At 36.7% G+C, this 20,953-nt stretch overlaps 1 protein-coding gene across 22 annotated transcripts in view; it reads right to left on the bottom strand.

The window, feature by feature from the left end:
* Window positions 1–20,953, bottom strand: part of C2CD5 (C2 calcium dependent domain containing 5) — a 69,634-nt gene that overhangs the window by 46,497 nt on the left and 2,184 nt on the right. For 7 of the 22 annotated variants that reach the window (XM_075439720.1, XM_075439699.1, XM_075439679.1 and 4 more), the window contains exons 3-10: window positions 18,871–18,957; window positions 16,818–16,989; window positions 14,459–14,554; window positions 13,736–13,891; window positions 10,013–10,211; window positions 7,261–7,412; window positions 1,715–1,800; window positions 745–777 (exon numbers count right to left, since the gene is read on the bottom strand). In XM_075439720.1, coding sequence (XP_075295835.1) covers window positions 745–777; window positions 1,715–1,800; window positions 7,261–7,412; window positions 10,013–10,211; window positions 13,736–13,891; window positions 14,459–14,554; window positions 16,818–16,989; window positions 18,871–18,957 — 981 coding nt within the window. Of the gene's footprint in view, window positions 1–744; window positions 778–1,714; window positions 1,801–4,188; window positions 4,384–7,260; window positions 7,413–8,401; window positions 8,527–10,012; window positions 10,212–13,735; window positions 13,892–14,458; window positions 14,555–16,817; window positions 16,990–18,870; window positions 18,958–20,953 lie in introns of those variants that run through there. The other 15 variants (XM_075439746.1, XM_075439710.1, XM_075439832.1 and 12 more) reach the window with 6 other exon arrangements.

Genomic DNA, 20,953 nt, shown 5'->3' on the forward strand with positions numbered 1-20,953 from the left:
CAGACAGGTAAGTAGAGCACACTATTTCTATGTGCAATATTGAAACAGACAAAATAACTTAGAAATGTTATTCATCCTAGGTAGGTAATTCAACCTTAAGGTAACCATAAGATGCAACCATAGCAAAACCACATCCAATATGAAATTTTCAGAAAAACAGTATGAACATATTTTTGTATCAACAGTCTGCATGCTTTGCTACATCATCATCATCAATAACAGACTCAACATGTTTCCACCGCATTTTACAGTATTTTTTTTCCACTAAACAATATGCAGGTCTTACCAGAACAATGTGCAAATAATTCAAGCTCTAAAAATTCATTAAGTGCTCTTAATTTAGATTAAGTGTTTTTTAAAAAGCTTCCTAGGGAAATAACAGCCAGGAAGCATCTGAAACGCTAGCAGAAACAAATGTAAACAGAGAAAAGGATCTTTTTAAAGCATTTTTTCAAACTAAAACATTAAAAGCAAAATGCCATGGATTTGCATTTCAAGAGAAACTAAATTTTTAACTGAAATGCATCAACATGCAAAATACTAAGCAAAAATACACTGATCTGATAAATGCTCTTAAAAAATAACAGAACAAATATAAAAAAATGCTGTATAAACAAGATTACAAAGAAATATGCAGAACTTCACAAAAAAGAAAAATCAAAAAATTTCAAATAATTGTTTAGAAATCCTCAATACAAAAAAAAAAAGGCTACAAAAAGGGTCACACAATGTTTCGGAACATACCCGCCTTCTACAGAACCTATGAGGCGATCCTCCCTTAGCAACGGATAACAAAAAATGAGAAGAGAATCATCCACTTACTCCAAGTAGTAGCTATTCACTTACATTTCATATAGGTAGCTGATTTTGTTTTCAACAAATGTTTGTGGTTCTATGTAAATAGTTCAGGTAGTCAGAAACTGTAACTAAACTAGAATTTATTTCTGGATAGGAAAACATTTACATTTCTTCCTTCAAGTCACCTAACAACATTTTGACAAAAGCAGTACATAATCTACAAAAAAAGCACAAGGACTCATTCCAAAATTTTAACAAAGAATTAAAACCACTATTTTCATTATACAGTCTATCCAGCATACCAACAGATGGCATTTTTAGTCCTACAGAGGTTCTTCAAAAACCTGTACATCCATAGAACCCTTTTATTGCTTGGGAAATAGTTTAGGTTTATTTAAGTTACCATTTTGTAAAGGCTACATGCACACCATTTCATGTAGCAGAACAAAGGTTAAATTATGCAGCAACTCCAGTTTTCAAAACTGAAAGTTTTTGCAAATATAGATGTGATTTTCACATTGTTTAAAGCTATTCCAATGTTTCTGAATTTGGCTTCCGTAAAAACTTAACTAATACTTTACCATCATGTATTTAAACTTCCACACGCATCAGTAACTTACACAGACTAAATAGCAGTAATTTTTGCTGTAACTGTTTCTTATAACACCAGCTGTAATCACTTGAGTGCTATGCACATTACAGTTATTTGCTCCACTTATTCTTAACACTTTGGTAATACATTCAAATTTAAATAATTTGTGTATAAAAGAGCTATTAAATGTTCAACATTGGCAATAAGGTTTTAGACCTAAATAGTACACATATTTTAAACCAGAAAGTAACAGGAAACATTTAACTTCATACTAGCTAAATTTTCACTTCAGGAGACCAAAAACGTAAGTATAAAATGCCTTACCCTTTGTTCCAGAGCTGACTGAGTCTGTTGTCTTAAAAGAGTTTTAAATGGCCCCCCTTCTTTTCCAGCACTCCCACTGCCCATTCCTGAAGAATATCAGCACAAAGGACATTCAAACAAACATATAATTTGTAATCAAACTTCAATTTAAAAACATTTAAAATAGTAATTGAAAACAGTGATATTATCCCCATAATTTTTATTTTCAGAAAAAAATGCTGAGCATCACAGTTTAATCTGGGTCAGGAGCAGCGGCTGTATTTTGGAGTTTGTTTTTTACATGACTAGCAGTGGGGGTTTTTTAGCATTTGGACAAAAAACCCCTGATCTAAAGATCTTTTTCTGCTGTCAACACGAATTAAAAAAAAATTCAAAATACAAGGACTTCATGATCTATGCTTGCAATTCTTTCCTATGACATATAATGTCTTTTTTTGTTATTAGGAGTTTTGCCTATGATTTCAATATAGATCTACCTTCTCAGCTTTCCACAGAATGTTTCTACATAATTAGATTTTCAGCCCTTATTAAAAAGGGCTGCAAAGTCACCATTAATTCCACGCTGTTGAACAATGCCTATCTGCCAGACTACTCTATAGTCAAGTATCTACTATCATTATCAGCTTTTCAAAAAAAGTAAAAAAATAAAATCTGGCTTTTTGAGAGTTTCAGAGTAACTAAATCTCCTTTCCTAACCATTGTGAGGAGACTGTACATGTAATTACAACAGTAGCTATATAACACATGATCGGGACTAAAATCACAAAGGCAACTTGTATCCTTTGATTTGAAATAAAAACTCTGAAAGATTTACTGATTATGTTTATTTTCTTTAATATCTATGCAATGAAATATTCAGTCATCTGATTCAGTAAAACAAGCTAAGGACTACTGCTCAGCATTTAAAACTGTCACACTTTATTACTATATTTGCACACATATAACCTGCAGATTATCTGTAAATGAAAATAAGAAATAAACTCCAATTTTGAACAGTATGGGTAATTCTCTCCCTCCTTTTTTCATGTATTTCAACCCACCCCTATCCCCCAACACAGGAGCTTTTCTGAAGAGATGGAAAGCTTATTAGATACACAAATATCTTAGCTACTGAATTATCTGTTATCAGGAAGCTACTCTTAACTGAGTGTGTCGAGATGCAGGTTATATGTATGACAGCAAGTTACTTGCTCTGTGGTTAGAAATCACAAAAGTAAAAAATACACACATACCAAGATTGTGTTTTTCCTAAAGTAAACACAATGCTGGTGAATCAGATTTTCTTGGTAATATTTCACGCCTAAAAACATACTATCATTGGTATTTCTTGTATCTAAAACCATCAGTGCTAACTTGACAAAGAAAAATAAACACTTAAGTTGTAGAGAAAAGCACAGGATAAAGAACCAAAAAAGTGAGGAGCAGGATGAAATACAAACACCACACTGCAAAAATTATGAATGAAGCCAAGATTGTCTTTTAAAGAATTTATAACTAATTTAACATAACAATTCCTCACGAGTTTCCTTTTTCTTCTGATCAAGCATCTAATAAACATAAATGAGACTGTAAATACACAAAGTGCAGTTATTTGTTTTAACCAAAGACTAGATCTGGAAATAATACCGGACTTAATAACGTTATGTTAATTCATTCCTAACATTTTCAAAAATTACTAGGCTATCATTACCATATAATTACACATAAAAATACTATAGTTTTTAACAAATATTTTTAGCTGTTCTTGGATAAGGAAACAAAACAATTAGTATTTGTATAGTCCCATTAAACAAGATTAAATTGCTTTTACTGTCTGGCATTGGTTCTAAACACCATTGTCAGGGACTATACAATATTCAATACAGACAAACATAGCATAAATACTGGACATGAAACAAACTCAAAAAATACAAACTAATCAAAATAGTTTCTACAGAAAAAGCAGTAATATCAAATATTTAATTTAAATCTATGAAAATAATGCACGTCAGTGAAATGGAAAAGGAGGCAGTACAAACAAGAAGTTTGTATGGGCTTTGTTTAGAAGACTAAAATAAAAATCAGAGTTGCTAGCCACTTGATGGCCATTCTTTCAATAAATTATGACTGAATTAATGAGCAAGTGCTTGTTCCATGCAAAATATAGGAACAACAAAGTGAAGGGAATGAGGGGGATTAAAAAAAAGTAAATTATTTCAGTCCATTTACCAAATGAAATTTTGCAAGGGAAAAGGAGAAAGTCCTGTAGCATAAACTACGTGTGTTTCCAATCCTGTAAGAAGTTCTGAAGCTGTTTCAAGCTTCTGGGGCAGAGGTGAGAGATGGTATGAATAGTCATGTAGCCAGCAGTTTTCAGAGGCTAACTGAACAAAACCATAGGGTTATAGAAGGTTGTGTGTTAAATGCCCCCATACCAAGTAACAACAACATTTTCTTAAAAGTTTGTTTAAAAGGCCATAATAGATTGATCCTACCAGAAGCAGCCAGAAGCAGCTCTTCAGAGAAAGAAACACTTTTCCTCAGAACAACTGGGCTGACATGGCTAGAGTGTAGGGGGTTAAGGCTAGACCCCGAGAGGAGGAGACAGGACTTTTTAAGATGTGGGGAATCACAAGAGAGTGTAGGGGAGCTGGGAAACAGGAAAATCCTAGGTCCCTGGGGGGAAGGTGCTGTGGAGGAAAGTAATAGAGACAAACAGATGTAGATTCAGAAGATGACTAAAGAAACAGACGGAAGAAATTAAAATGAAGCTTTTTTTTTTTCTCTCCAAATGAACCAGCACTTATTGGTACATCATTTCTCAACATACAAAGAAATGGAATGACAATACAGCTCCACAATGTGAACGAGAAGCATGTTCTCAAAAATCATGACCTGATGAACTTTATTTTGAAATCAATTTTTTGAAAGCCATGGTAATCTAACAATTATTTAAAGTTTTATACAAAATTTCATAACAAATACTATGGAGTAATAGCTAAATAATGTAGTCTTCTCACAGACTTAATCTACTTCCATTTTTTAGGTACAAAAAGTTATTTTGAGAGAAGTCATGGATTTGTTTGATGATTTTTGGTCATAAATCCTGCAGAATTCTAAGTCCCCACAAAGCAAAGGAGCTCCCACCTTCTCAATTTCCTCCAAACATATACTCTGTCACATCAAAAAGTATTACCTCATTAAAATATGTCGTGCTTTTTGTCAGCCTGATATTCTGTTTGCATTGGCATAAAATATGACTATTGACAGAAGAAGCGTAACTTCAAACCAAAACAAGCTTGCTCAGCACAGAACAGCTTCCCCTCATATTACAACCAGCTATAGATCAGAATGGATAACACAAGAACAATTGTATTTTATTAAAAGACATCAAGGTAATATTCTCCTGATTTAGAGCTACCAAAAATCCGATGCTTAAGCAGATCCAAGTTTCAATCTCCTCTATTTAGTTGTTCATATTGTGAAATTGTGGTATCTGCACTCTTTTTCCAGGTTAGTCTCCATCTCACACACGTGAACACACTAGCTATCTGACTGAGAAATAAAGAGGACTATAATGTACTGCACAAACATCAAAAAATACTTCATTTTTCGTATTAGCCAATCTGAGTAATAGGTATCTGAATTCTGATAATGTTTAATATGTTGCATGAGATGTTTGCATTTTTCTAAAACACTAGCATCACCAACTTTCACATGGAAACATTCCAATTTAACAGTCTTGCGAAATGAAAACAGAGGTCTGAACATATACAGTGAATCGCTAAAAGCAACATACTGAATTTAGTACATTGTGGAACTATCTTCCACACATCACCACATTTTTGGTAAAAACGTAAAACAAAACGACTCAAGAGATACTGTTCTTTTAAGCTATTAAGATTCAAAATCTAGTACGTAACATCAGGATACAGAATTTTTAAATGCAACCAGCAAATCATCTTAAGACATGTTTCAGCGGTGTTCAAAGCTGCTAAAAAGACAGTGTTAGTAAGCAAAAATACGCCCACTGTTAGCTTTGATACTAAAATGAATGCTTAAAAATATCTTTATATACCTCCAAAACTGCTAAAAATAAGGTAAAAATTACACAATCTGTTTCAGTTCTAAATGAACTGAATGAAGATGAGAGGGTCCATCCACCTACAGAACATTGCCAGGAATGAGGTATGGTTGCTGCTTTAAAAAAAACTAATAAATTCACAGTGAGCCGCCACCTTCACAAATTCAGAACATTTACATCTATAAAGGTGACGATCTATGCTGCATTTAAATTCTTTACACCACATGATCCTTACCATGGAAAATTTGATCAAAAGAAATAGGTTCTCAAATATTCAGTAAACCAAACACACGAATTTGTGGTTTGCCTGCGTAGTAAGCATCCAGTTATACTTGTAGGTCCTTCAAACAACTGACCACCATAGGTTATCAACAAAACAGTCATCATTTAAACAAAAGGACAAAAAAGTGTGCACTTTTGATTGTTTTTTTAAAAAATGGAACAGAGAAGACAGTATTAAGCAAGACAGCTTCCTAATTGGGAACATTTTTAACAGAAATCTAGGGAATAAACTGGGTAAAATATTTACTACAACTGCATTTGAATGTAACATTAACTTCTCTCCTTGGAAAAATTCTTGAAAGGGGTGCTATCACGTAAAGCTGAATCAACTACTTTAATATGCTGAGAAATTCTGTAGACTAGATGGAGACAAGAATGTTATGAGCTTCAAATACCACAATTTAAAACACCACTTGAAAAGCAACCAAACTTTCATATGCAATTCTGCAAAATAATTTGCCCCACAGTAGCAAAACTCAGGGCATTGGTCACATAATGCAGAATAAACAGACAATAATTCTTTGAGTTGTGCTGACATCGTTACTGATATGATTCCAATCACAGATTAAAAAATAAGGAGGGAGGAAACCACAAGTTGAAGAAATTACAATACACCAATGGAGAAAGAAAAAAGCTTTTTGAAGATGGCTAGAGTATAAACTTCTTACTTTCAAAATGTATACTGTGTATGTAAAGCTGTTTCCATATACCAAGGAGAATAAAAAGACAGCAGCTGCTACGCTTCTAGTACCACACTCGCAAAAAAGAGTTAAAAAACACAGAGAAATGTATACATTATATCTAAAGCACAACACATTGGGCTTGAAGACTATGTAGTTTTAGTAATGCTGTTCTTAGCATACTGTGCTGAGAAATGTATTCCTATGATTTGTAATATGAAATGGAGGAAATAAGAAAAAGGCAATTACTTAGGACTCCCTTAATGCTCTGAGATGTTTTATTTCAACTTCGGTACGGTTCTGTTACAAATGTCATTTTAATGTTCTCCAGAATAGTGGAAATGTAGGCAGGATTTAAACTTTCACCCTACAGAAACCCTTTCAAGCTTGAGGTGTGCTATCTGAAGTCTCCAATTTCCACATCATTTTGATAACTTAAATGCCAAAAAGCAAAAAGGGGCTGAATGAAAATATATAGAGAGAAACACAAATTAAACAAAAAGTGGGTGGAAGCGCCTTACCAGTTTTGGGTGTCAAACTCAAATCTGTGTCAGAAGAAGAGGACTGTCGACTGTAGGACTTGGAAGGTGAAAAGGAATAGGTTTGGTTTTTCAGAGGGGTGGAGGGTCCTGATGAATGAGTATTGGGATTGGGATCTTCATTGAAGGGAATCCTGCCAGAAGAAGGTGGAAACATATTCAGTAATCCTGTGCTAAAGGACCTGGCTGACAGCAGCATGATCCAAACACCAGGATGGGACTGGGGCAGGGCCAGCAGCTATTCCTTAGGTGCGAGACTGGGGATGAGGCCAGAGGCAAAGAAATGCTGTTTTACCCATTCAGCATTCTACAGATAGATGCTGATAATCTACAATGAAACAATTAAGCCAAATGAAAGGCATGAGATGTGACAAAAAAAATATATATAAGCAAAAGAAAAAACTGAAAACAGTTTATGGCTTAAAAATCTGGTCAAATACACAATGCTTTGAGTTAGTTAAATAAAGAAAAAATTATTTCAAAATATATTTGTGTTTATACATATTCATACATTTATGTATACACACACATATGCATTTTAAGGGGGGAAAAAAAAAAAAAAGTGTTTCCTTATCCTATAGCATCAGCAGCATGCCACAGCTAAAAACAGAGCAAAGAGGAGAATCTTTATGGGAATACCTATATCGACAAACAGTTCACTTATGCACAGATTGACTTACCTGCTCTCTAAAACCATCTCTTCCACAAATGGCACATGCCCTTCCTATAATAATTTTAAAACCTAAACACCATATCTGAATGATGCTTGAAAGAAATTATAAACTTCAGTCAAAACGTGATTTCCTCCAATGACTGTAACATAGCAAATGTTCCCCAGACACATCAACTTATTTATACCTAACTTCTTAGGAAGTAAGCATGTCAAAAAGAAAGAAGAGTGTGGCTTTGTGGAAGAGACTCTGATGCATTTTCAAGAAACTATTGCCTTTGTTTCAGCACCTGCACAGAGTAGTTCTTCACTGACAACAGAAGGTGTCTCCATGAGAAAATGAGGGAGAAAAGATGGGTGGTACCTGCCTACACTGCCTGCCTGCCTGCACTTTGCGACCACTGTGCCTGTGGCCTGCCTCTCCCCAGCTCTTGAGTCTGAGCAGTCTCGTACCAGTGTAGATGAGAGTGGGAACAGACACAGAGAAGTTCTGAGTAAGTCGTGAGCCAGTAGCAGTGTGAATTGGGCTGTTGTGAGTCGAGCGGCATCCATGGCTTGGCGGATGAACCAGCGGAGACCTGAGAGAATTTGCAGCCAAGGTGGAAGAAAAGAAAACAATACATACAAACAGGTTGCAAAGTTATGTTATAAATGATTTCAGGGAAGTTTAGCTAGAGGAGATCTCTTACTTTAAGCAGACTCTAAGAATTTTAATTCCTAGCATGCAAGAGTCCAGATGAAATAAAAAGAGAGAAAGGAACAGCTTAAGCACTACATTGTGAACGCGTAATTGATTCTTTGACAACAGGGCATCACGTTAGTAAAGCCAAGAATAAGAAGTATTAGTTGATATTGCTGGCTTTGAGAAACATTCCCACTTTTTGGACTGAGGAACAATGATTCCAACAATATCTACCACCAAGCTGAACATGGATTATTTGGGGGGTGGAATTTCCACATTTTGCTCCAGAGTGAAACCTACTGATTTATTTATGAATGCTTTTTAAGATGGTAGTTACCAGGTCCACCTTTTTTTTTTTTTTTTTAAAACACCACTCTTCTCTTATGCTACAGTGTATCCAGCAGCTTTTGATCACAAATTTATAGAATTAAGACAAGTTAAACAAGTAATGATTTGAAATAGCAGTGATTTTGAGAAGTCAGAGCATACTCGTGTACATGGCAAAAATGCCTAACTAAATGCATAACTATTGTAATGACACAACAGTTCAAGTTAATGAAAATGGCTAATTCAATTAATATCTGTGGAAACACAGCATAAGCAGTTTACTTTTTGGTGCTGTTTCTTCCTTCCAGAAATTGGATCGCTCTACCAAACAGAAAATAACTAGCAGTAGTAATTTGAAGACGACTGCAAGTATTTTTCTATCAATTTGTACGCACATTAAAAAACTGCATCCAAACTGTGTTTGGTGCTGCAGTAGATATAACAAGATCAAGAAATTCTACTTCTCATCACAAAAAGTTTTCTCTGCAAGTACACCATTTAACTCTGCCTGTTTTGCAATGGCCCCACTTGTTTTGCAACAATAAAAAGCAAAGCACACAAGAAAAGTCGAGACTACTTCAGGGTCATTCTCTAAATCACTTACAGAACTGTCTGAATTCAAAATTTTTCTTTTCCTACATGCCCAGTGTAAACACTCAAATCTGACTGTACCGGACTTGGAAAATCGTGAACAGAAGCTGTATCATAAGAAGCCCTCACAAAAATGTTTATTGTACAAACACAGAGTCCAAGGCAGAACTAATTATTACTTAGGAAATTGGTGGATCACAACCCAAAGATATGGACTACTGTTGCTACGTAAATTCAAGAGTCGTATTAAGGTTTACCACTCCAGCTTCTAAAGAAATAACATAAGTAATCCAACCTAAAACATTTCAAAATTGTAGAATATAAATTGAGTTGCAGACAAATAAAACTACAAAAGAAAAACAAATTCTGGGGGAGAAAAAAGAAATCACACCAGTTATGTAAAACTGAATGAGTGTGAAGAGAGATGAAACTTGTTTCCCTACAGACTATTAATTCATACTTACTCCTTCATTTCTTTGGATGGGGAGTTGCATGCAGGTAAAAATGTTGATGTGTTACTTAATTTATCCAACGTGCAGGCTGTTCCTATGGCTCGCACTACTAGTCCAGATTCTCCCTCCAAATCAAAACACTGCAAATAACCAACAACAGCATTTCCTCTCATTTCAAGCACCTTCAAGCCAATCTTCCTTTGCAGTTCACCTACAAAACAAAAGGTAAAGAGCTCATAATTGCAGTGAAGTTTCCCTATTCTCTTTTGTGGTCTTTGGCCTCTGCTTTTGGAATTGCCAACCAAGTCAGCAAAACAGTGAATAGATCCCATCTTGCATAATTACACCAAGCTGGTCACAATCTCCACCTCCTATAACATAGTGGGATGTTCATGATTCGCCCAGGTTTTTCTCCTTTTTCTCCAAATCTATTCTGATTGCAACGACATCTTACTTCAGAAATGATTTTTCTGGTTTTCTTTTCATTAGCTTTTCCCTTTTTTACTTATTTAGAGCACATATGGTCAAGACATGTACTGGAACACACACAAGTTCCTCAATACTCCTTCACACAGTTCAGAACAATGTAAGATCTCTGAAATCCATGTGGATAGGCATTCATAATTTCTCATTTACTGAAGCATATTCCAAACTAATCCATATTTTTTGCTCTGTTTATATTAGTAGCATTTAACATTGCAGCCTCATCTACGAAATGGAACACCACACAAACAAAACATGATACCAAATACGCCACTCTATGCAAACAAGACTGCTATCAGATGCACACAAAGACTGAAAGACTGTAACTATAAGACAATGGTTTGCCATAATGCTTACCCAGCAGGATGTTTACAAAAAAAAAATTCATTGACCCATGTAGCTAGATAGCCTTGGTTATACCAGGTGGAACATACCTCTTGGGAAATCAAATTCTCTTTTGATGAAAATGAAAGATTTCCAAACTCCTCTGTTAACAAACTGAAAAAGCCTCACCACCACAGAGCACAGCCTTACAGACTCACTGTCAACGTTACGAAATGAAGCGAAATGAAATGATCACTACTGCTTTCGAGAAGCTTGGTTTCTTTACAAAGGCTGAAATTATGCACATACTTAGAATTATAGAATGGTTTTGGTTGGAAGGGACCTTAAAGATCATCTGGTTCCAACCCCCCTGCCATGAGTAGGGACATCTTCCACCAGACCAGGTTGCTCAGAGCTCCATCCAACCTGGCCTTGAACATTGCCAGGGAGGGGGCATCCACAGCTTCTCTGGGGAACCTGTGCCAGTGCCTCACCACCCTCACGGTGAAGAATTTCTTCCTAATATCTAATCTAAATCTGCTCTCTTTCAGCTTGAAGCCATTACCCTTTGTCCTATCACTCCATGCCCTTGTAAAAAGTCCCTCTCCAGCTTTCTTGCAGACCCCCCTCAGCTACTGGAAGGCTGCTGTAAGGTACCTGCGGAGCCTTCTCTTCTCCAGGCTGAACCACCCCAACTCTCTTAGCCTGTCCTTGTAGGAAAGGTGCTCCAGCCCTCGGATCACCTTCGTGGCCCTCCTCTGGACCCGCTCCAACACATCCATGTCCTTCTTATGTTGGGGGCTTCAGAGCTGGACGCAGGACTCCAGGTGGGGTCTCACGAGAGTGGAGTAAAGGGGCAGAATCCCCTCCCTCGCCCTGCTGGCCACGCTTCTCTTGATGCAGCCCAGGATACAGCTGGCCTTCTGGGCAAGCACACATTGCTGGCTCATGCTGAGCTTCTCATCCACCAGTACTCCCAGGTCCTTCTCCTCAGGGCTGCTCTCAAGCCACTCTCCACCCAGCCTGTACTTGTGTTTGGGATTGCCCCGACCCATGTGCAGGACCTTGCACTTGGCCTTGTTGAACTTCATGTGGTTCACGCAGGCCCACCTCTGCAGCCTGTCAAGGTCCCTCTGAATGGCACCCTTTCCCTTCAGTGTGTCAACCACACCACACAGCTTGGTGTCATTGGCAAACTTGCTGAGGGTGCACTCAGTCCCACTGTCCACATCACCAACAAAGATATTAAACAGCACCGGCCCCAGTACCAACCCCTGAGGCACACAACTCATCACTGGTCTCCACCTGGACATCGAGCCATTGACTGCAACTCTTTAAGTGCATCCATCAAGCCAGTTCCTTATTCAATGAGTGGTCCCTCTGTCAAATCCATGTCCTTCCAATTTAGAGACAAGGACATCATGCGGGACAGCGTCAAATGCCTTGCACAAGTCCAGGTTGTCTTGAAAAAATCTTTAAGACAGAAGTACAGTATGAAACTTTCTAGCTGAGTGAAAATTTCTATGGATTCCATTCAAGACAAGGTTGAGACTGAACTCTTTTTTACATATACAACACACAGTATGACAGAGATCTATGAAACAGCCTGGGTCACTCTCAGAAGCTACAGATGTCTTCAGGATTCTTTAGGTGTGGCCATCAGAAACAATGATTGCAACATGAAGCATTGTATCACATGACATGAAACAGTATTGCTCCAAGGTCTTTGGTGTTTTTTCCTCTTAAACCACTGCCACGAATAAAAGTATTAATAAAATCTAGCAGAATACTTCCACATGTGCTACTTTACCCGCTTTCACCATTTATGCAAGGCAAGAGATACGCAAATGTTAACCCTGTAAACTGACATACCAGAGAAGCTATGCTAAAAACCTCACTAAACGTGAATTCATGTCAGTTATGACAATATTGGTTTTCCACATTTTTCCTCAAAACATGCCGGCTCTCCTAGTGAAGATACTGAGTAACATCTCCATGATGTCTTTTATGTTACCTCACTTAAAGATCTCCATGCACGCTTGCAAAATCCAATTAACTTTTTCTTGTATTATCTTTCATAAAACACAGCTGTATCTATAAGAAATCTAAGAACATTAACAACCATTAGAGAACTGAAACCACTGGCTATCATACTAGTGGCTATTTTTCGTAATTCCTTTGTATTCCTTAAACCTGCAATATTGTCCACGCCCATCAACTGGTTGTCAGATGCCTTAGTGTGCAAGTACTCTAGGGTAGGAGTGTTTGGTCTGTTCTACTGGCACTGAAATAGGTGTATCTTAGTTCACAACTGCTGTTCATAAGCATCAGTAAACCAACAACAACAACAAAAAAAAAATCTGTAAATATACTCGATACTGTAGAGACACCAACTGAATCGAATGACTGGTCCCTCCAGGAACTGCAGGTATGTCCTGCAGAATCGATGCAAGGCAATACAGAAGTATGCCTGAGAAACAATGAACCAATCCCGACTTTGAAAAGATGCGATGAGTAAGGTAAGTATTAATACACACTGTATCTGTGCTGGCGTATATTTGTTCATGTGCTTCAAAGTAGTTCAAAGAGGGCGGAGTAGTTTATTTTAATTGTTTGAGCCACTTCTAGTGATACTCCACATACGGGTTAAGACCATCTTCAAGAGAGTTCCACAGGCTTCTTCGACCTTGCTAAAAACCAGCAACAAATTAGACAACAACATGGCCTCACCAAGTGGGGGGGGGGGAAGGTCAGCCATACTGGCCATCAGTTAGGACAACAGAACTTTGAGAAACAGAAGACACTGTGAACTGAAAAAATAAACAGAATTAATAACAAAATTCATACATATTCTTATCATAAGCAAGTCACTTAAACGGTGAATATTTTAAAAGCAGCAATAACCATTACAGCCTACATGTTTAATACCTGACATGAGTGAAATAAGTCTTTGTCTGGCCTCATTCGATGCCCTTGGTGTACGAATTCGGTCTATCCACTGGTATTCCGGGTCTTCATTAACTACAAGTTCTTCCACAAATCCATGAATTATTACTGCTCTGTAACACTTAGGAATAGATGTAGCTGTTAAAAAAAACCACATACATGAAAGATATAAGGCCTGAGACTACGAGCCAAGAATTCCAAGAAAAACATAAAATTACATGTAGAAAGTGATGGAAATGATTCCAGAAAGTAATTCACATGATTTTCTGTTAAAATGTGGACATACCCAGGCAGTTTTATTCTGGAAGACCCTGAACACCGATAAGATAACTGTCCAGCATATCAATTACAACATGTACCATTATGAAACTTCTTCACTTTGTGCCTCTGTAACAGGATATGCACCCAAAGTAACACAATGTGCGTATGCACATGCACTGAAACACAACTTAAGAAAGATAAACGGGGGGGGGAATGAGTTATTTACATTGTTTTGAAATATGAACAGTAAAAATTTATTTTAAAAATTTAAAAAAAAAAACCACTAAACCCTTTTCTGCATTTGCTACTGGCCTCACTGTAAACTCCAGTGGGCTTATGCAACCAGCTGGTGAAAGAAGGGAAACTGACAGAATAGATAAAGAAAGAAAAGAAGGGGGGGTGGGAGGAGTATTCTGTTCAAATGAACTTTTTTCCTCTACTTACTGCAAAAAAACTTGACTCCACAGGATGACTGCCTAAATCTGTTTAAATCATTGAAGAGATCTACTTTCACCACCACATTGATCTCCCCACGTATACCTATCAATAAAAAACATGAAAAATGAGAAGCTGCATCAGAAGCGAATACAGAATTAGCCCTAACAATATTCCCTATTATTAGTAATAATACACTTTCTCTTGCCAAGGAGTCAGTTTTTCTGCAAAGAATGTACCACAACCCTGCTAGAGCCACTCGGTTCAACTGGCAGGTCATGTGTCAATTTTAGCCTGGGCCAGAGGAGCAGGAACACATTTCCTTGCCTCTCAGGTCTGTTGCAGAGACGCCCTCTCAGACAAAGTTTCTAGCTTTGCCCAGCCTTTGAGGCTGAAGCTATGCAAGCAACACTCCTCACATACCAAATGGGACTTTAGAAGAAAAGATGGGATTGGGAAAAGAGAAGCCATCAGCCTCCTGAGGCTGCAGTGGCCTCTGTTGCAGTGTGCAAGAGCTCTCTGTGCTCCTTTGCCCTGTACCATCAATGCTAAAGGGTATAAAACCACTATCTAAGTACCGTGACCGTCCCAAGATATCCTTAGCACAAAAGGTCAGAAGTACTAATTTTGAGTATAGATGCCTTGAAACTGGAGTCCTGTCCACATGAAAAAGCTCTGACCAACACCAAAAAGGTTCTACATTTTCTCCCTGAAATGGTTTCAAAATCGCAGTAAAGCTAGTCTCTGAAGTCCAATCCAATGACAAAATTTATGGCTCTTTCTAGAACAACACAATGGCACAGTAAATGTTTGTAAGATACTCTGGCTATGAGAAGAAATATATAAAAAATAAGGCACTACAGACTTTTAGACAAAGCTTAATTTTTGGCCACAATTAAACCTTACTGATAATTGAAGAATCCTTCAACACAGCCATTCCTAATTTATTTTTCTGCTTTCCTGTTCTGAGCCTTTTCTTCCTTTTTCCCTACCCAGTAACAAAATCAATTCACATATTATAGGTTCTGACATATTGAGGACTAAACTTCTTGACGGGTCTGCTCTCTACTGTCTTCAGAAGCCTTTATCACATAAGTATATGATGCTCAAACAAAAACATTAGATTTGTAGATTGACTCTGACATTATTGCAATAAAGTCACCTAGGTCTAACTTCCAAAATGTCAACAGAAAGAAGCCTTCAGTTACTGTAACAGGAAGTGCCTCAGGTACATGCATTTTCATAAATAATCATGTTGAGGTGCAAAGAAAATAAAAATTTGTAAACTTTTAAGCAAGCATCAATTACTGTTTGCTGAGGATCAAGACAATCAGAATCTACTGCTATGAGCACGAAAATACAAGAATTCTAATTTTACTTCAATAGAAAAAAGCTGTGGAATACTAACAGATCTAGAAAAATATACAGAAATCTAACTCTGACATATAAATTGTACACATCCTAAGACAAGTGTTCACATAATTTAACATCAAAAGAAAATGTACGACAGGAAAACGTGAATAGAATAAAAGGATAAGAAATACACATGCAGTATTTCTTAGAAAAACCCTATTCAATATAGTTGTTTCAAATGTAAAAAATACTCTGCATCAGTTATGATCGTCTAGTAAATACTATTAATTATTTCCAAACAATGATTTATAATTAGCTTTTAACATAATTAAGTCATTTAATGTGCACTGGATAATGAACAAGGGTGGTAATTACAACCACAGAGATGTTCTGTAATAAGGTGTTCAATCAGCAAGCTAATTGCTGCAAGCCGACCTTGACTTTCTGGGACAACAGCTGTGTTTCATTAAAATCAAAGGAAAAAATATCAGTAACTTCATTGTCTCAAACCTTCAAGATGTTCTGATGAAATCTACCCAGCACTGAGAGTACTTTCTGCAGGGAAAATGAATTCAATCCCATCCTGTATGTTGAAGATACGTCACCTCCTGTCCCTCCATCTCTAGTGAATTTTATTCAACATCACACAAAGGCACACCCCAAATGACTTCAGCAAAAGTATATTCTTTTAGTAAACACGTGGTAATTGGAAAAGTATGTTTGGGTCTTTTTTTTCTAATCTGAATTTTGCAGTAACTCTTTTAAATAGCTTGTACAGATTTTTTCCACTTTTCACAAGTTCTATGGCAGGTGTTCTGCCAAGCACTAGTCTGAACTACTACGCCAGAAATAAGGAAAAAAAACGCCAGAAAAGTAGTTTTCCAGCTCCCAGGGCTAAAATTATTGCCGCAGTATTACAAATTATTACAAATTTCTGAAGATGGCTTACAAAAATGAAGATTCTCAGAAGCAGATTACATCTCAAACAACAGACTTATAAATCAGCAAATCTTACCATGAATGGTATCATAAATTGGAAACCATCCTGAAATAACTGTAGCTGCTTCACTATAGAGCAAAGGATCAATATCTATGTACACTTTGCCAATGGCATCATTAGCACTGTAGGTATCATGATCAAGAACTGTGATCTGGAGAGGCTCATCTTGTAGCTCTTCATCATCTACCTAGAAGCAAATATTAACACGGAATCTGAGTATTTAAAAAAATGCGCAATGAAACACAACTGAAAAAATAAATGCACAAAAAGGGGAGAATTAGTTATGTACAGTGACCTGACACAGACAAATCTGTAATTTTGATCTCCTGTACCTAAACAACACATTCACTTATTTCGACTTTACACTTCACAGACTGGTGAGATCCTGGAACCAGAGTTATCACTGGGAGAAGAACAGAGAAGCAAGACTACAGCGATTATACATTTTCAAATTCCACGTGATTTAAGTCATATTTCCTAGACTGTCTACCTGTCTCCACAATACATACTTTTCATTACAAAAGATGAAAATGTAAGATACAGCATTTCAGAGAACTGTTATACTCTGAAGTTATTATTATTGGCACTCTCACCTTTCCAAACTGGTCAGGGGCTTAAAAGAAGGTAAGACCTTTTATAGAACCAGCTGTTAAAATTCAGTGATTTCAGACATACACTTTCCTAAACAAACGCAATAATCCATCTGCAGATACCTCAACTATTTTTTAGGACTTACAAAGATAGACATTCTACAACTTTGTGTGTTGAACATAACAAACCAAGAATCAGGTTTGATAGATGCAATGGGATGACTCACGCCAGTGTTTGCAAAACTATAACTCATAGTCTTGCAAAAAGGTAAAACTACACACACACACACACTTACGATGTCTTAAGCAGTCAGTGTTTTTCCACTCTTTGAAATGTGGAATTCTCCCCCCCACCCCGCTACTGTTTGGCTCTTTTCTTTCCCAAATCCATTTTTCCATGCAAAAAGACAGAATTTTGAGACTTTGGTTACTGTCAAAAAAACTCTTTGTGTATGAACACAGTTAACCCTCCACACAGATCAGCTCTCTGCCCCCCAGAAAAAACGACCCCTGGAACTGAAACACAAAAAAAGAAAACTGATTTAATTTCAACACCACTGTACTATTTTCTAATCAATATGGATTGCTGATTAAAAGATGCTCTTAATCAAGCATTCTATTTTGATTAATGATCTAACCTTACTATTTTTAGTCGCTCTAAAATACTTACATTACTAGCTAATGTATCACTCATTACATATACAACTATGTTTATACTGTCCTATTATCTTAGAACACGATAAATGAACCAGTACTATATATTCAAATGTTTTAACAATTAATTTATTCCACACACCATTATACAATTAGTTTTTAAAAAGTAATAAAAAATGCAGTACCGAAAAAAAAAAATAATATGTCAACACTTCTTCAGCGCACAATATCAAAGAACATCAACAAATTAGATCCTGGAAAGCAGCAAACAATTACCGGAAAATGCTGAGTGCCTTCATTACTACATAAGAAAATGGGAAGAGAAAGTGTCTGATAATTTTTGTCCAGGTTCTTTATTTTGTAATTTTCTCACAGGAATTCTCAATTTTCTTCCTTGTCAAGTGTGTTCATTTGCAACCCAAAGCAACATTTCAAACACCAATTAACTTTCTTTACTCAAAATTACCCCCAAAAAATAAACAAGCATACCCGTACTGGTGTCTGAAAGCCTAGTACATAATGCTACTTTCCCCCCTCTTTCACCTCTGTCTTGCTTTTTTTAGTACTACCCAGAATAACATATGCATTGGATCAATCTGGCAAGCTTTTATCTTTACAAACAGTCCTAAAAAGCCAATCAGATACTTTTAGCAAACAAGGTCTAGCTGTAGGTAGCTCTGCTGAAAAGGTTTCATGTGTATTTACACAGAAATACACTTCACTCCTCAAAACTAATCTTCTGCCTGGAATTAAATTGTTTCATTAAGGGCATCTAAACCATAGTGTCTATACAGATACAGGCAAACTCTTAAAAAAATACTTACTTCAAATTTGAACCACTCAGAATTCCACTGAGGATTAAGAGATTTGGGATACACATCTGTCTTAAATGTTGTATTTCCAAATTTTACCTAAAAATACAAGTATTCAATTATTCAGTAAATATTAGCAATTAAATTTAGAAACTCATTAAATCTACACATGCAAATAATTTCAAATACATATTTCAATATCAACAAACTCTCTTCAGTGAAAGTGGCTTTAATTCACTCACGTATCAGCAAGGAACTTCCCATGTATCAACACCAGTTCCAATAAATATCTCTCTCCCGCTATTAAAACTGTTTCTTTTCCTCCTCAACCACTTGAGGTAAAAATATCACTTGTATTGGCTATTCAGAGTCACTCTTCTGTTTAGAAATACTGTAAGCAAACATATTCTATCCAAACACTAACAGTTTATGTCCCATGACTGTTCTCTCTAGGGTTTCTAAATCAGCTTTATCGACAATTTATAGAAGAAATATGGAAACAAATGGTAACATCGGTAAATTTATTAAATCTCCACAGAAAATCTCCATTAACTGCACACACACCAATAAATTCAAAGCAGCAAGGAGGAAGCACCTGATCAGTTTCTATCCCTTTCTTAAAATCCAGAAAATTCCAGAAAGCATATAGCAAAAAGGTTTGAGGGACTACACACCTCTCTCTACATCTCTGTAACCTCCAGTTACTGAAGATTAAATATTCTCCATACTTGCCTGGATTAATGCACCTTCAACCACGGAATAGCCTATTTCAGGAATTTCCATTTGGTGTCCCCAGGGGTCCATTCCAAGATGACCCCATTTGGGGTTTGTTCATTTTGTTTTTTAAAAAAAGGTGAAACTGAATTTCTCTGTTGCTAAATACGTCAAGAAACTATGCTGCACAATGCAAGAGCCTTTATGTGACTGCAGCTTTCTTTCCAAATCATTCACAAACACCTGTTCTCTGAATGTTGCCTCTCAAAATAATTAGTACTCGAATTCCTACTAAGTAAAGTTATGTTTCGGAATTCACTCAAGACTCTTAAGAAAACAATGAGCGTCCTGATACAAAAGAAAGCTGCAGTTAAAGAGAGTTGTGGATTTTTAATGTTGGGTGTTTTTTTTTTTAAAGTCTACATAGATTTTGGAGACTAAATTTCATCTTAGCTTTTGAAAACTGTATAGCAATTTTTTAAACACGTTTGCTCAATAAATAAACACCTTATACATCTCAGTAATACTATGATTATGTTGCACAGGTGCATACCCTAACTCTAAAGAGATTCTGCACTTAAGTACACGGAGTTAGTTTTAAAAGCCTAAAGCACTGCAGAACTGGGCTGTGAGTTCACACTAAGCTCTGCATATGTACCCGTAGGTACTTCAGTCACCAGAGCTCTGTACAGCATTTGCAACCAAAGAAACAAACGAACAAACGGCAGGGCTCCCTATGTGATTCAATGAACAGTAATGCTTTTCAAAGAGAAGCTACTTCAAAGCAAGCTTTGAGGTTTAAAGCCAGAGAAGTACGAAAACACAGGACTAAGCAACCTCAGTGTAAGAAGTCATCTAGCTATGGGAAGGTGGAAGCAGGCAATGTGCATACAGAAAACTAACAGCACTGCCACCCAGAAGGGGAGTTCATCACACAAAGCCGTGTAACCAAGCGATACTGACACAAGTTTTAACTGAGCTACCTTACACACCACGAGGTGCCAAGAGGCAACAGCCCACAGCTCCACCCAACCTATTTTTACACATTGTCTTGGGAGTAAATTGGTTCCCTTGGAGCCCCAGGCAGCTATAACTGAACTTCTCCAGTAGTCAAGCTAGTTCATTAAAGCTAGCAGAGGTAATCAAGCACTACACTGCTGTCTGCTGCACAAATTTAGCAGCACAGTTACAGAAGAAATTGTGCTAATTTGCTCCAGATCACACACACTAGCAAAGTCCAAGTTACGTATAACCTGAGCCAAGCAAGAGCTCTAAATTATTTTCTCATTTTCGTTTCTAATTCTAGATTTATACTAGAAAATTTAACAGGGAAATTAAAGGCTAATAATCAACCAGTACCTTAAGATTACTTCAGCCATTC

Source organism: Opisthocomus hoazin, chromosome 1, assembly GCF_030867145.1.
Source record: "Opisthocomus hoazin isolate bOpiHoa1 chromosome 1, bOpiHoa1.hap1, whole genome shotgun sequence".
In the NCBI taxonomy this organism is placed as follows: Eukaryota; Metazoa; Chordata; class Aves; order Opisthocomiformes; family Opisthocomidae; genus Opisthocomus; species Opisthocomus hoazin.